The sequence below is a fragment of the Mya arenaria genome, chromosome 7 (assembly GCF_026914265.1).
Source record: "Mya arenaria isolate MELC-2E11 chromosome 7, ASM2691426v1".
NCBI lineage: Eukaryota > Metazoa > Mollusca > Bivalvia > Myida > Myidae > Mya > Mya arenaria.
The window spans coordinates 15995717-16013688 of record NC_069128.1 but is presented as its reverse complement, the minus strand read 5'-3'; the positions used below and the strand labels follow the sequence as shown (position 1 = coordinate 16013688).

At 34.8% G+C, this 17972-nt stretch overlaps 1 protein-coding gene across 3 annotated transcripts in view; it reads left to right on the top strand.

Annotated features, from left to right (window-relative positions):
- The window catches only part of LOC128240689 (amyloid beta A4 precursor protein-binding family B member 1-interacting protein-like), a 41097-nt gene that overhangs the window by 10816 nt on the left and 12309 nt on the right, over positions 1-17972 (top strand). Inside the window, exons 3-8 of one of the 3 annotated variants that reach the window (XM_052957412.1) lie at positions 544-668; positions 955-1111; positions 7233-7372; positions 12931-12990; positions 16968-17132; positions 17784-17864. In XM_052957412.1, coding sequence (XP_052813372.1) covers positions 544-668; positions 955-1111; positions 7233-7372; positions 12931-12990; positions 16968-17132; positions 17784-17864 — 728 coding nt within the window. Of the gene's footprint in view, positions 1-543; positions 669-954; positions 1112-7232; positions 7373-8120; positions 8151-12930; positions 12991-16967; positions 17133-17783; positions 17865-17972 lie in introns of all 3 variants that reach the window. The other 2 variants (XM_052957413.1, XM_052957414.1) reach the window with 2 other exon arrangements.

The window sequence follows — 17972 nt, the reverse complement described above, 5'->3', positions numbered from 1 at the left end:
TGGTATGTGTATTGGTCATCACCAGCAGATGAACCCTATTGATTTTGAGGTCAGTGGGTCAAAGGTCAAGGTCAGTGTGACCTTTACATGAAAAACGGTTTCCGATCAATAACTTGAGAACGCTTTGACCCAGGAACCTCATACTTGGTAGGTGTATTGGTCATGACCAGCAGATGAACCCTATTGATTTTGAGGTCAGTGGGTCAAAGGTCAAGGTCAGTGTGACCTTAACATGAAAAACGGTTTCCGATCAATAACTTGAGAACGCTTTGACCCAGGGACCTCATACTAGGTAGGCTTATTGGTCATGACCAGCAGATGAACCCTATTGATTTTGAGGTCAGTGGGTCAAAGGTCAAGGTCAGTGTGACTGTAAGCTGAAAAAAGGTTTTCTGATTGTCCATATTTTATTTAAGTGTCCAAATCCTACTAACAATTTGGCTCCCAAGGGGGCATAAATGTTTCACTAACATCTCTTGTTATACATGAATTACTGTGAGAAATACCTTCGTACTCATTTATCTTTGAAAATATTTTTGCAAGCACGCGGATGTACCGAGGTCCATCGTACTCTAGAGGCTCATGGAAGACAGCTGCAGCAGTTGGGGTGGTGTACGGCCTCATGAGCTATAGAACTCGAAGCCTGTACCTCCGATACCCAAACAGAGGTGTAATTTCTGCTTTAATACAATTTACTTATCTTTTTATTTTCTTCAAGCTTTTCCGATATAAAAATTATCTGTTGTATATATATAATATATATAATGCTCATGGTGTTTTTTGTGGGTATTTGCCATACAGTACTTATTATAAATTTTTTTATAACTTAATGTATTTAAATTAAAAAAAAATAATTTGATGTCCCTTTAGAAAAGAAATGTTTGCTCATAAAAACTTAAAAAATATTGTACACTCTTAATTTTGTATGAAAATGTACGCTTTTAAAACTTTCAGAGCCAACCATCTGCTTTAATGAGAAGAATCTGAAGAATGAAACCTACGGCTATTTCATCTGCCCGGATAAAACCCAGGCAGATTCATTCGACAAATGCTGTGGCAGCAGCGATGAACAGAGGTGTTGTAACCTCAAGGACTACCAGGCACAGAAGAAGTAGGTGTTTGTGGGCCACTGGGAATCCTCAGCCATATTTATTGAAAACAACCTCGGATGTATGCCGGTACATCAATAGAAGTACCAGTAGTTCATAAAATTTGGAATTTTGATATTAATTAAATGTAGTATTTTGGCTTGTATTTGTAGATCTAAGTTTAAATTGATTGCCAGTGAAGTGCAGTATTGCAAACATAATTAAGATTCCTAAGAGTCATTAAGTCATTAACTGATAAATTGAAATTACTACGTGATCTAATTGCAGCGTAGTTAAAATGTACCGATTTCTGACATTGTACACCGTCCATATACATCCGAGGTGGTTTTCGATACAAAATGGCCGATGAGCTCTGAATGTTTGTGGGCATGATTAAGCCATGCTCATTTATATAAACCAGCTACCCTAATGCACTGACACTGTATGTTTACATTGGCCCTTATAGCTTCTGGGGGTGTTTTTTATGATATTTTAAATCAATTCTTTTACCAATTTTTTTTTTTAATTTTGTATGATTTTTACAAATTTTGTTTAATAAATTTACAATAATTTAGGGTAAGGATTGTTATGTGTTAGTATATTGTATACTAATACCGGTTCTGATGGCTAACATTAGGTCAGACACAACTAATACAAGAACCAATGTTTTTTACCGATTTATTTATTGCTGTGTATTCATTGTGTGTGTTTTATGTCTGGACTTTTATAACACAAGCAGATAAAGAGGGGGACACATCCGGCGCGCACCCCCCTCTAAAATCATCCAAGTCTACTTTTGATGTCAATATGGGAGAAAAAAAAATATGCCCAAAATGCATAATTTCCGACTACAATTTGTTTAAATTTCCTTGATCCAAATCACAATGCAAACAGTTTATGCCATATACATTCGGTTTAGGAGGGGTGCATGTCAAAAGGTTGTGGCCCTAATTAACGCCCCCTCTAGATCTGCCCCTGCATAATAATATTGATTTTATACAACTCTATACTTGTTTGCACTAGCAGAAGTTTCAGATGCCATGCATATTGTAAAATTTGCCATTAGCAAAACACTTGGCTACAGCATTCAAATGTTCATACATGTATTGATAAATAATAGAAGAATTTGCAGACAATACTTGTCTGGCTGCTCTGTTCAAATACTGGCTGTCTGGTTTATTTTCCCATGATGGTACAAATCGACAATGATAATATTATATAAGCTTGAATTATTGAACAGGGCTGCATTGCAGATTATGTTTCTGTCACAAATAGCATGTCTGAATAATATATACATCTACATGTATGATATTTCAAATAAAACCAGTCATGTTTTGCTTCGAAACAATGTTGCTGAATTCATATATACATATACATGTATAATATTCCTAATAAAACTGGTAATATTTGTTTCTCAGAAAATGTTGCTGAATTCATATATATTTCTCCCACATCAGATAAGTAGATCCAATAATTTAACGATGCTAGATATTCTTATCTTGCCCACGGGCAAAGATAAAATGCCCGTATGGAACTCCTTTTACCACATTGTAATTACCTCCCTTGTCGTCAGTAGCATCAAGGAAATCTTGTCTTATGGTAATATTTAGAACGCTAATTAATTATTTCTCGCTTCAAATGTCACCATAAAACAATTTTCACGCACCATTCAAGAAATAATGCTTCATTCTCCTTAGTACTATTTAAAAAGACCCATTTGACTATTAACATTAACTGGATCACTGCGCTTATATCCATGACAACCACGTGCTATCGCATATCCATACGCAATTATTTTCACTAAGCAAAAAAGAGTTCCAGCAAAAAATACATTTTTACTTAATTTTGTTTAACTGAGGTGGGAGAAAAAGCATCTACCATAGCCACTCGTATAAGATAGGTTCATCCCGACCCTCGCGCAGGGTGTTTTGCGGAAACTCAAAACACCCTACGCTCGGGTCGGAATGAACCTATCTTACACTCTCGGCCATGGAAGATACGTATAATCTTCATGTTAAATATTTCAAATAAAACTAGTAATATTTGTAGTTGCTGAATTCATATGTACATTTACATCTACGTTTATATTATTTCAAATTATCTGGTAACTGTTTATGGTATATGTCTTGATGTGATCATATTTTTAAGGTACTGTGAAATCATTAATGTTCGTGGGCATGAAATTTCGTGGATTGCCGAAAAAAAACAATTTCGTGGGTACTTGAATTCGTGGATTTTCATTTTTGAAAAAAAAAATCGAAGATGCGATCGTCCTAGATCGTCTGCATAATATCCACGCGCTGGCCCGTGATTTCCGCCTTCTACGTCACTCGGTTTATGACACTCGCTAATGTGGTGCCACATGCCAATTAGTGCATATACCCATGTCACTTATCGATTTAATTGGGAATAAAGGTAATAAAAGAAGATGTACTCTGATCATAAATACAGATAGGGGAAGCCATTGAATGCCAATTAAGAATTTTGCAAACCGTGAAAACACCGAAAAGGTGCGTTTATTGTCACGTTCAGTGCTTAGTAACCTTCAATGTACTAGTAATCGATTAATTATTTCATTAAATAAAAAATCGAGTATGGACAATTATCACGCACATCTTGTAAACTCGGAGATTTTCATTAACAGCACATGTTTAAACACGTGCTTATAACTGTCATTTGCTGCATAAAACACATTTAATTGATTTGGTTCATTATTTGTTAAAGGCAGTTATAATATATTAACAGAATAATGATCGTAAGTTATACAATGAGACAGGTTTTAACACTGTATACTGCGACCTCTGTAAATAATATACTAGAGTATGTACGTAACAAGGCAATTGAAAAAGTGAATAAAGGGTCTATATTTCGTGGGATCTTGAATTCGTGGATCACCCAATCCACGAAAACCACGAACATTAATGCCCCATGAACATTAATGATTTCACAGTATATAGAAACTATATTGCTCTGCTTGACTCAGACTTTGTTAAGCCTTTAAGGTCTTCATACATGCCATATTTCTGGAGACAATTCCAGGGGATTTGTTCAGAAAGGCTGAAAATTCAGGAGGATTTTGGTAGTATCCAGGGGAATGTTTTTAGTAGGTCTAAGTTGGCGAAATTTCAAAGTATTTTTGTGCACAAGAATGGAAATATGTAGGCAATTTCTGCCTGCCTGCTTTGTTCAAATATGCAGGCTGTCTGTTCTGTTTTCCCATGATAGTAAAAATCAAGAACAATGATAATATTATACATTGTAGAAGCTTGAATTATTGAACAACACTGTTTTGCCGATTATGTTTCACTCTCAAATAGCATGGCTGAATAATAAATTACATCTACATGAATAATATTTCAAATAAAACTCTTCATGTTTTGCTCCAGAACAATGTTGCTGAATTCATATATATATACATCTACATATATAATATTCCAAATAAAAATTTCCTATGAAATAGGGAGGGGGATATTGATATGGCGTTGTCCGTCCGTCCGTCACCTGCGTTTTCTCAGTAACTAGCTGGTAGAATTTCATGAAACTTAAAATAAATATGAACCACTATTCTGGAATGATGCCCATCCAAAAAAAAAATTGATTGGTCAATTGTCCTTGGAGTTATTGCCCTTGATTTTTTGAGAAATGCACATTCCCAGCCATTTCTCAGTCACTAGCTGGCAGAATTTCATGAAACTTAAAATAAATATGAATTACTATACTGGGATGATGCCTGTTCATTTTTTTTTTGGATTGGTCAATTGTACTTGGAGTTATTGCCCTTGATTTTTTGGAAAACTCTCATTTACAGCCATTTCTCAGTAACTAGTTGGTAGAAATTCTTGAAACTTGAAATAAATATGAACCAACATACTGCGATGATGCCTGTTTATTTATATTTTGGATTGTGTAATTTCTATATGAGTTAATTGCCCTTGATTTATTAAAAGATCCATGTTTGCAGCCTTTTCTATGCAACTAGCTGGTAGAATTTCATGACACTTGGAATAAATAAGAACCAACATACTGTGATGATGCCTGTCTATTTTTCCTTTTGGATTGGTCAACTTTCCTTAGAGTTATTGCCCTTGATTTATTAAAAAATCATTGTTTGCAGCCGTTTCTCAGTAACTAGCTGCTAGAATTTAATGAAACTTGAATGTTATATGAACCAACATCCTGCAATGAACTTCTTCGGTGAATTTCTATGGCTACATTTTTATCTCAACTATTGAGTACTATTTTGCTATGATTGATGTTTCCGAGTAAGCAGTTTCGGAAAAGACAGTTTTATTTAATCATCCCTCTGATTTATTTCGTTAAATTTTTTTATCATAAAGTAGTCCTGGTCGATATTTTATAATTTGGCTCGGAAAGGGATAAACCAATGTGCTCATCTTATTCTTTCTGAGATTTTTTTTAACCTTCAAGCACAAACAAGCCATCAAGCCAAGCACAAACAAGCCATAGTTGGCGGGGGATATCTTTTCACTGAAAATGCTTGTTTCTCATAAAATGTTGCTGAATTCATATATACATCTTCACGTATAATATTTCAAACAAAACTGGTAATGTTTGTTGTTCATACAATGTTGCTGAATTCATCTATACATCTTCCCGTATAATATTTCAAATTATCTGATAACTGTATAATTATGGTATATGTCTTGATGTCGATCATATTATTTAGGTATACTGTGTGCAGTGTAGAAACTATATTGCTCTGCTTGACTCAGACTTTGTTAAGTTTTTGATGTCTTCATACATGCCATATTTCTGGAGACAATTCCAGGGGATTTTTTCAGAAAGGCTGAAAATTCAGGAGGATTTTGGTAGTATATATATATATATATATATATATATATATATATATATAATTCAGGGGGATTGTTTTAGTAGGTCTAAGTTTTTCAAAGTATTTTTAGACACATGTATGTAAAAATGTATTCACATATATTTATTGCTATGACAACTTTTAACTTAAATTAAGGTAAACAGAATTATTTGATATATCATGGTTCATCATATTCTTATGATACACTGTCATGTCATAATGTAAAGCACTTACAGAATGACAAACTATGTCATAGGAAAAAAAATGTTTTCTAGACTATTTAATTGGTTTACCTTCCTCCAAAGTCAATTAAAAATTCTTACTGGAGTAAATATCATTAATTTCTTCCATTTCCCAAAAAGTAATATTTCTTTGCCTTTGGTCATTACTAAGAATTAATCACTTCTTGTAAAAGTTCCCTTTTGGCATTTTTCAAACCTTTTTTTAAATATTCATTGTAATTTATACAGTAATGTATCCCTTGTAGAGTTGTTTGTTTACATTCAGTTTCACTCACAGACTGTCTGTGGTTTCACTTTGTCATTTGTCTGTTGTAAAATCTCTCTAATAAAATATTTCCTCCCCTGGAGGATATAGCCTCACCTGGGGGATATTTCCTCACCTGGGGGATATTTTCTCACCTGGGGGATATTGCCTCATCTGGGGGATATTTTCTCACCTGGGGGATATTTCTTCACCAGGGGGATATTTCCTCACCTGGGGGATATTTCTTCACCTGGGGGATATTTCCTCACCTGGGGGATATTTCCTCACCAGGGGGATATTTCCTCACCTGGGGGATATTTTCTCACCTGGGGGATATTTTCTCACCTGGGGGATATTTCCTCACCTGGGGGATATTTCCTCACCTGGGGGATATTTCCTCACCTGGGGGATATTTCCTCACCCGGGGGATATTTCCTCACCTGGGGATATTTCCTCACCCGGGGGATATTTCCTCACCTGGGGGATATTTCTTCACCTGGGGGATATTGCCTCACCCAGGGGATATTTCCTCACCCGGGGGATATTTCTTCATCCGGGGGATATTTCCTCACCTGGGGGATATAGCCTCACCTGGGGGATATTTCCTCACCAGGGGGATATTTCCTCACCTGGGGATATTTCTTCACCCGGGGGATATTTCCTCACCTGGGGGATATAGCATGTATGTGTCTTTTCATTTTAAAACCCTGTTAAACTAAACAAAGAATCAACTTGGCATAAGGAAACATACTTGCATTGTATCGACATATGAAACTTTTATAACTTACTTCATCATAATTTATTATCAATTTTTTCTCTATTTTCAGGACAGAAAGTATTGCGGGAATAGTTGTGGGAGTGATCATAGCGTGTGTTGCAATAGCCGTGTTTGTCTACTGCTGCATCATCAAGAGAAGGCGTCGGGCAGCAGCAGCAGCCAAGGCCGGCATAGTGATAACTAAACCTGGTATGTTCTCCTAAATGCTTTGAAAATTTTAAGCGACCAGATTATTTTAATTTTTAATGTCTTTTTTTTCTGAGAAGCACAATCTTTGAATTTTGTGAACAAACTTTAATGTACTATCAATTATGCTCTAGACACGTTTAAAAAAAAAATATTCCATTTTCGTACAGAAAAAACAAGATAAAATAAAGATATTATATTAAATACACATATTATTTTTGCCTTGCTTATACAATAGAGCACTTTATATTGAGTTTTCTACAAACAAAAGTGAATTTGCCCTTTAAAGCTGCACTCTCACGGATTTACCATTTTTATAACTTTTTTATTTTTTGTCTTGGAAAGAGCAATTGTTTGCGTAAATATCTGAAAATCAATGATAAAAGATTGCTGACACAAGATCAGATGGCAGATTTTCATATTACCGTCCTAAAATTAATGTTTTATGACTTAAACCGTTACTAACAAACAGTTTAAGAAAAATGCATTAAACATCAATTTTTGAACTTGAATATAAAAACCTGCGATCTAATTTTTTGTCAGCAGTCTTATATAACTAGTTTCCATGGATTTTTCGCAATAATCGGTTCGTTCCAAGACAAAAAATGAAAAAGTTCTCAAAACCTTCAATTTGTGAGAGTGCAGCTTTAAAACAAAATTTATGTTCGCAATTTTTGAGCAAAAATGTTTAATATCAATAGAATTTCAGTACCATACGTTATTTTTATGTTTAAGTAAAATGTCTTGACAGATGAACCAGAAAATAGAAAAATGCTGTCCTGTAAGTGAATGAAGATCAGTTTGATATAGTATATAAAAGTGATATATACAGAACACTCTTTTCTTTACTTTTTAGCTCACCTGTCACGTAGTGACAAGGTGAGCTTTTGTGATCACTCTTCGTCCGTCCGTCCGTCCGTCCGTCAATCCGTTCACAATTGCTTGTGAACACAATAGAGGTCACAATTTTGACCTAATCTTTATGAAACTTGGTCAGACTGATCATCTCTATAAAATCTAGGTCAAGTTCGATATTGGGTCATCTGGGGTCAAAAACTAGGTCACTAGGTCAATTAGTAGAAAAACCTTGTGAACACAATAGAGATCACAATTTTAGCCTAATCTCAATGCAACTTGGTCAGAATGGTCATCTCTATAAAATCTAGGTCAAGTTCGATATTGGGTCATCCGCGGTCAATAATTAGGTCACTAGGTCAATTAGTAGAAAAACCTTGTGAACACAATAGAGGTCACAATTTTAGCCTAATCTCAATGCAACTTGGTCAGAATGATCATCTCTATAAAATGTAGGTCAAGTTCGATATTGGGTCATCCGCGGTCAACAACTAGGTCACTAGGTCAATTAGTAGAAAAACCTTGTGAACACAATAGAGGTCACAATTTTAGCCTAATCTCAATGCAACTTGGTCAGAATAATCATCTCTATAAAATCTAGGTCAAGTTCGATATTGGGTCATCCGCAGTCAATAACTAGGTCACTAGGTCAATTATTAGAAAAACCTTGTGAACACAACAGAGGTCACAATTTTGACCTAATCTTTATGAAACTTGGTCAGACTGATCATCTCTATGAAATCTAGGTCAAGTTCGATATTGGGTCATCTGGGGTCAAAAACTAGGTCAGTAGGTCAATTAGTAGAAATACCTTGTGAACACATTAGAGGTCACAATTTTAGCCTAATCTCAATGCAACTTGGTCAGAATGATCATCTCTATAAAATTTAGGTCAAGTTCGATATTGGGTCATCCGCGGTCAATAACTAGGTCACTAGGTCAATTAGTAGAAAAACCTTGTGAACACAATAGAGGTCACAATTTTAGCCTAATCTCAATGCAACTTGGTCAGAATGATCATCGCTATAAAATGTAAGTCAAGTTTGATATTGGGTCATTCACGGTCAATAACTAGGTCACTAGGTCAATTAGTAGAAAAACCTTGTGAACACAATAGAGGTCACAATTTTAGCCTAATCTCAATGCAACTTGGTCAGAATGATCATCTCTATAAAATCTAGGTCAAGTTCGATATTGGGTCATCTGCGGTCAATAACTAGGTCACTAGGTCAATTAGTACAAAAACCTTGTGAACACAATAGAGGTCACAATTTTAGGCTAATCTTAATGCAACTTGGTCAGAATGATCATCTCTATAAAATCTGGGTCAAGTTCGATATTGGGTCATACGCAGTCAATAACTAGGTCACTAGGTCAATTATTAGATAAACCTTGTGAACAAAATAGAGGTCACAATTTTAGCCTTATCTTAATGAAACTTGGTCAGAATGATCATCTTAACATAAGCTAGGTCAAGTTCCATATTGGGTCAACCCAGGTCAAAAACTAGGTCACTAGGTCAATTAGTAGAAAAACCTTGTGAACACAATAGAGGTCACAATTTTAGGCTTAACTCAATTCAACTTGGTCAGAATGATCATCTCTAGAAAAATATAGGTCAAGTTCGATATTGGGTCATTCGCGGTCAATAACTAGGTCACTAGGTCAATTAGTATAAAAACCTTGTGAACACAATAGAGGTCACAACTTAAGCCTAATCTAAATGTAACTTGGTCAGAATGATCATCTCTATAAAATCTAGGTCCAGTTCGATATTGGGTCATTTACCGTCAATAACTAGGTCAATAGGTCAATTAGTAGAAAAACCTTGTGAACACAATAGAGGTCACAATTTTAGCCTAATGTTAATGCAACTTGGTCAGAATGATCATCTCTATAAAATCTGGGTCATGTTCGATATTGGGTCATCCGCAGTCAATAACTAGGTCACTAGGTCAGATATTAGAAAAACCTTATGAACACAATAGAGGTCACAATTTTAGCCTAATCTTTATGAAACTTGGTCAGACTGATCATCTTTATAAAATCTAGGTCAAGTTCCACATTGGGTCATCCGCAGTCAATAACTAGGTCACTAGGTCAGATAGTAAAAAAACCTTGTGAACACAATATAGGTCACAATTTTAGCCTAATCTTAATGAAACTTGGTCAGAATGATCATCTTAACATAAGCTAGGTCAAGTTCCATATTGGGTCAACCCAGGTCAAAAACTAGGTCACTAGGTAAATTAGTAGAAAAACCTTGTGAACACAATAGAGGTCACAATTTTAGGCTTATCTCAATTCAACTTGGTCAGAATGATCATCTCTAGAACAATATAGGTCAAGTTCGATATTGGGTCATTCGCGGTCAATAACTAGGTCACTAGGTCAATTAGTAGAAAAACCTTGTGAACACAACAGAGGTCACAACTTAAGCCTAATCTTAATGTTACTTGGTCAGAATGATCATCTCTATAAAATCTAGGTCAAGTTCGATATTGGGTCAATTACCGTCAATAACTAGGTCACTAGGTCAATTAGTAGAAAAACCTTGTGAACACAATAGAGGTCACAATTTTAGGCTTATCTCAATTCAACTTGGTCAGAATGATCATCTCTAGAACAATATAGGTCAAGTTCGATATTGGGTCATTCGCGGTCAATAACTAGGTCACTAGGTCAATTAGTAGAAAAACCTTGTGAACACAACAGAGGTCACAACTTAAGCCTAATCTTAATGTTACTTGGTCAGAATGATCATCTCTATAAAATCTAGGTCAAGTTCGATATTGGGTCAATTACCGTCAATAACTAGGTCACTAGGTCAATTAGTAGAAAAACCTTGTGAACACAATAGAGGTCACAATTTTAGCCTAATGTTAATGCAACTTGGTCAGAATGATCATCTCTATAAAATCTGGGTCATGTTCGATATTAAGTCATCCGCGGTCAATAACTAGGTCACTAGGTCAGATATTAGAAAAACCTTATGAACACAATAGAGGTCACAATTTTAGCCTAATCTTAATGCAACTTGGACAGAATGATCATCTTAACATATGCTAGGTCAGGTTCGATATTGGGTCAACCCGGGTCAAAAACTAGGTCACTAGGTCAATTAGTAGAAAAACCATGTGAACACAATAGAGGTCACAATTTTAGCGTAATCTTAATGCAACTTGGTCAAAAGGATCCTCTGTATAAAATCTAGGTCAAGTTCGAGGTAGATGATTGCTGTCACTGTCATGATGTGCATCCTGCAGTGCCTGATGAGGGTGGAGATGCCCTTACAGATCCACTGGGGTCTGTGCCTGTGGTTGCTACTGCAGCTGGGCCATCTGGTTTGGGTGCAGATGAGCTTTCTAGCCCATCTGTGCAGGGTACTTTGAGAAAACAGATGGAGGTCAATACCCGCCTCTCTAAGCTCTAAGAGCCATCTGTGCCTTTTGATTTGCCTTATGAGTTGCCTTGTGATTTGCGTTATGAGTTGCCTTGTGATTTGCCTTATGAGTTGCCTTGTGATTTGCGTTATGAGTTGCCTTGTGATTTGCGTTATGAGTTGCCTTGTGATTCGCGTTATGAGTTGCCTTGTGATTTGCCTTAATAGGTCAGAATGTTCACTTTATTTAGCAAAGCTACAGGTGAGCGATACAGGGCCATCATGGCCCTCTTGTTCTCTGTTTACACTTTCAGCAGCTTTAAAAACTTCCACAATATATCAGATGTCTAAGCACAAGCTAGCAAGTCCTTTATTTGAAAAATAGTTTCTGAGCTTGCTCTAAATGGCAGAACTTCAGTTGAAATGTTTTTAAGATGGCAAGCTCTATTATAATGATTCAAATTAATTGATCAAAAAGTTTAAATTTCGATGACCGGCATATTGGCCCATTCTTTTACAATGAAATTATTGTACATTGAATATGATCTTGTTTTGAATATTGATACCGATAAGTAATGATATTTCGGTGGACTAAACAAATTGTTTGACTAAGGTTATGTTAAACAAATTTGATTTGATTAATCAGGTGATTTAAATGTTTGCACCAATAGAAAAAAGTTCTTTATGGGATGATATTTTTTTCAAATCATTAATACCATGAAGGCCTTATTTAATGATAAGCCATTTCTTACTGTAAAATGATGTTAGTTGGAAATTTGACATCAAGTTTCTAGTTCTTTAAAAGAAAACACCATAATTTGAAGGAAGGCACCATATCAAATTTATAATGGATCAGAAGGAAGCGTAAACTACCTTAACAGAATTATGGACCTTGGAAACATGTAAAATGAACAGTGCTTCCATTAAAGTACTAAGTCACAGGAAATGATCACGTCATGATGCCCGCTTGTCTCATATTTGCAATAACAGTCGAACCCGTTGGCTCGAACTCCCAGGGACCAGCGAAAATACCTTGGGCCTCGGAAAATTTGAGCCAAGGGGTAATGCTTACCTTCAATATAATGAAATCAGTCCTTTACATCTGTTCGAGCCAACAAGTAATTCGAGCCAAGCGAGTTTGAGCCAATGGGGTTCGACTGTATACGTATATTTACTTCCTGCGATTCTGTCATGTAACCTTTTCCTCATGTTATGCTTTCTAAGGAAATATATTATATCACCCCTACTTTTATATCAATTGCAGGCGAGCAGCTATCATTTAACCAAGAACAACAGCCTTTATATTATACTTTATCTATTGCAGGCGAGCAACCACCATTTAACCAAGAACAACAGCCTTTAAATTATAACACTTATCCTCAAGGTATCTGTGAATATTGTTGGTGTTTCATGTTTAAGCATGTGTGTTTTTCTTAGAAAAAAAACAACAAGATATTGCGATGGTCTTGGAGTGTTCATTGTTGATATGCAAAATCTTCAACCTTGCGGATAATTAAAAAACTAATTGAAATATAAAACTTAGCAACAATACACACATGTAGCACCCTTCTCAAATAATAATGCACTTTTTACTTAAATACATTTTATAGTTCAAAATGTATTTTTTCCGCATCTTGTATAGATAATTTCATTTTTAGTTTGACTATTCGAAGAATAAGGAGAGCTATACTACTCACCCTGGCATCGGCGTCAGCATCACACCTTGGTTAAGGTTTTGCATGTAAGCACCTTTAAGTCATTATCTCAGTAAATACATCAGTTATTGCATTGGAACTTTGGATATGTATTCCCAACTATCTTACATACTAAATTAATGAAGTAAGATAACAATTATTTTAATATAATGCAAATAATAGGCCTTTATTATTTGACTTAGAAATTCTGGTTAAGGTTTTGCGTGTAAGCACACATAGGTTAATATCTCAGCAACTACTTGAAGTATTGCATTGAGACTTGATACAATGGTACTCAACCATCCAACCTACTTAATTAACCAAGTTAGATAACTCTTGGTTGCATTTAATGCAAAATAATTGCCCTTTATTATACGACTTAGAAATTCTGGTTAAGGTTTTGCATGTAACCACATTTTAGTCGATATCTCAACAAATATATATCATGTATTGCATTGAAACATTAGATATCTATTTCCAGATTACATTTTTTTGAATATAATGCAAATTATGGGCCTCTATTATTTGACTTAGACATTCTGGTTAAGGTTTTGCATGTAAGCACACATAGGTTAATATCTCAGCAATTACTTGATGGATTGCATTGAGACTTTATACAATGGTACTCAACCATCCAATCTAATTAAATAACCAAGTAAGATAACTCTAGTTTGCATTTAATGCAAAATAATTGCCCTTTATTATATGACTTAGAAATTCTGGTTAAGGTTTTGCATGTAACCACATTTTAGTCAATATCTCAACAAATATATCATGTAATGCATTGAAACATTAGATATCCATTCCCAGATAACACTTTTTTGAATATAATGCAAATTATGGGCCTCTATTATTTGACTTAGACATTCTGGTTAAGGTTTTGCATGTAAGCACACATAGGTTAATATCTCAGCAATTACTTGAGGTATTGCATTGAGACTTAATACAATGGTACTCAACCATCCAACCTACTTAATTAACCAAGTTAGATAACTCTAGTTTGCATTTAATGCAAAATAATTGCCCTTTATTATACGACTTAGAAATTCTGGTTAAGGTTTTGCATGTAACCACATTTTAGTCGATATCTCAACAAATATATATCATGTATTGCATTGAAACATTAGATATCTATTTCCAGATTACATTTTTTTGAATATAATGCAAATTATGGGCCTCTATTATTTGACTTAGACATTCTGGTTAAGGTTTTGCATGTAAGCACACATAGGTTAATATCTCAGCAATTACTTGATGGATTGCATTGAGACTTTATACAATGGTACTCAACCATCCAATCTAATTAAATAACCAAGTAAGATAACTCCAGTTTGCATTAAATTAAAATAATGGCCCCTTTTTTATTCGACATAGAAATTCTGGTTAAGGTTTGCATGTAACCACTTTTAAGTCAATACCTCAGAGAATACATCATGTATTGCATTGAAACTTTACACACAGGCTCCCATCTATTTAACCTTCTTATTTAATCAAGTAAGATAACTCTATCTTTTATAATATATAATTTTTGCCCCTTTATTATGCGACTTAGAAATTCTGGTTAAGGTCTTGCATGTTAGCACATATAGGATAATATCTCAGCAACTATTTGATGTATTGCATTGAGACTTTATACAATGGTATTCAACCACCCAACTTAATTGAATAACCAAGTTAGATAACTGAATTTTGCAAATAATGGCCCTTTAATATTAGACTTAGAAATTCTCGTTAAAATTTTGCATGGAACCACATTTATGTTAATATCTCAGCACACCATGTATTGCATTGAAATCTAATCTAACAGTGATTCATGCATGTTTCGCCTAAATGTTTCAATCCTTACATTGAAAGGAGGTGGAATAGTCGAGCGCACTGTCTCTGTGACAGCTCTTGTTTCAAGACCAGTAGCTCTTGACTTTAATACTTAGTCTGGTTGAGTAATGGCTTTCATTGACATAGAAAAACAACAATGAAGGAGTGTTGACATCAGCTTCTTGTTGTTGGAAATGCTATTAGTTTTAAACGATTGTGAAGAAAGTTCTGATAACTCATTGGCATGATATTGCGTGAGTGTGTTCTTGTGTTAAGCGGAAAACGGAGTACCGTAGAAAACTCGCTTGTTCAGCTTGGTGACCACTAACCAAACTCACATGCTCACAGTGCAAATGCTGTTGTGTACTAAAGTGTTGTTACATTAAACCAGTTAAAATGATTTTGACAATTTGTGATTTTACTATTTTTGAATCTATTTCATGATTCTCTGCAAAGATATTGTCAAATTTAGAAAAACAAAAAACATGTTTGTATGAAAATTAAATATTCCTCATTACAGCTTTTGCCATCAATACTTAATATAAAAAGAAATGGTCTTCTGGTTTTCATTGTTACTTAAAGGGGCTAAAACACTAGATGGTACAATTGTAAGAAAAAAAGGAAAGAAAATTGTCAAAAACTTTCTTAAAATTGACATCATAATGACATTGTGTCCAACGCATTGAATCTTACTTCTTGATTTATCACATTGCTTACAACAGACGCATCATTTTTCCAATTTGAAATTTACAAGGGTTGTCTACCACATAAATCCCAGTAAGTATCTGAACTCATAAACAGATATAATTTAAACTGGGAAAACATAATGCACGGGTTTTAATTGGGAAAACATAGATGAAATATAAATATGATTATTGCATTCGCTCATAAATTTAACCATGTAAAGTTATGTATTATCGGCCTCCATCTATTTCACATTATTAACAAATGTAGGCTTGTTTTGAGGAAATACTGTATTTGCCAAATATTAAACAATCTGGTGTATAGCCCCTTTAAGCTTCTGTCCTATATGCACTAGTTTTGTATATATCCATCATAGAAGTAACCAAAGCACTTTTCCTAACATAGAATACATGGATTTTAAGGATTTTTAGCTGGTCTCTTTTAGAAAGAAGAATAGATCGAGGTACCGTCATAACCTTGGCAATGTTGTTAACTTGTTGTCATTGGCCTGCACATTTTTAAACTTGTTCTTAACTCAAAAACTGATACCAAATAATACTTTTACACAATACGCATGTACAGTAAGGCCTGACTTTAATAATTGTTGAGTTTTTGCCTTTTTTTAACTAAAAAGCAACAGACAAGGGCATTGTCTCTTATTCTCCTATACTTTAATTTCTTGATTTTTAAGCTTACACTATGTTATATCTTAGTATAAATTATCTTAAACATATGCATAAGCCAAGGATTTTGTTGCACTAAAAGTATTGCTAGAAGGATTTCCAACTAACAACGAATAATTTAACATTATATAAGAATGGATCTCCTGATATTGCGTGCTACTTCACTTGCTAGATGATAGTATATATCTTTATAAAAATGTAATGTATTGTATGAAAGAAAGTAAAAAATGTATTATATTGTCACTGCTTTGAGAATATACTTTGCATGTTCTAGGAATTATCAAGAATTTATCTGGGATAACCAGTTATTTAATCAGATAGAAACCAACTGTTATTGTTTTCACTTTTAAAAAAAGACAATAAAAAAACGTGTAAGAAACATTATCTTTAAACTTTATTTCTTCTCTGAACTAGCAAATTATAGGTAGAAAAAATGTTACAAGTCTAAAAACATATAATATTATCCATTTTTTTTTTCTTTCCAGGTAACGAACCTGGCATGATACCTCTCAACAGCTACTCTGACCAGCCCCAGCCCCCTATGCCACCCCCAGGGGGTATGATGCCCCCACCCCCAGGGGGTATGATGCCCCCACCCCAGGGGGCTTACAACTCCGGAGGCCAGGGATTACCCTACTCCATGAGTCCAGGTAATCCAGGGGATGCATTTCACTGATTTTATGAAAATAAGTTGTCTATTCTTGTCAAACCTACCGATAATATAAATTATAAACCTATGCAGTTAACACTCAAGGGCCATGTGTAAGATCGACATATGCTCTGTAATTTCATTACAGTGATTTTTTTGGAAATTATTTTCACAGCCTGTGCCTTGCAAATTAGGAAAAAAGTCAACTTTATGAAAAATACAAAATCGGGCCAAAAAAGCAAATATAATGGCAAATATAAATGCTTTCACTTTTAATGCGTACATTATGCTGTAAAAGAGTTAGTATTGTCAAGCTATTGTTTATTTTTTAAGAAATTCATTGCTTTTTAATGATTAAAGTAATCTGCATTTATCACATTGGGGGAAAATGGACATTTTTTACTTGGGGAAACAGGCTCTTTATTGCACCTAAAAAAATAGCTGATTTAAGTAAATAAATTTCATCACCCTAGTGCAAAAACTCAATAACTGCATATAAAAATAGCAGACATTGAGTTTTTGCACTAATGATGTAATGTTAATCTGGTTGAAACCACTGAATAGCTAAGAGAATGTGTCACAATTTATATACCTAAAGATTCAAGAATAGAAAGGATTGAAAATTTGTATGAATGTTTGTGTATATTTGTAGCTGGTGCGAATGAGTACCCGCCACCGGAACCATACCCCCCAGGGCAGATGCAGGGACAGGGCCCCATAGGGTTTGAGGAAGGTGAGTGAGTCTAACACTATGTAATTACCTGGATTATGAAGCCTGTTCTCTGGATATAAAGCAGGCCATAATTTCTCGAAACATCTGATATCCTTTATAACAGGTTTA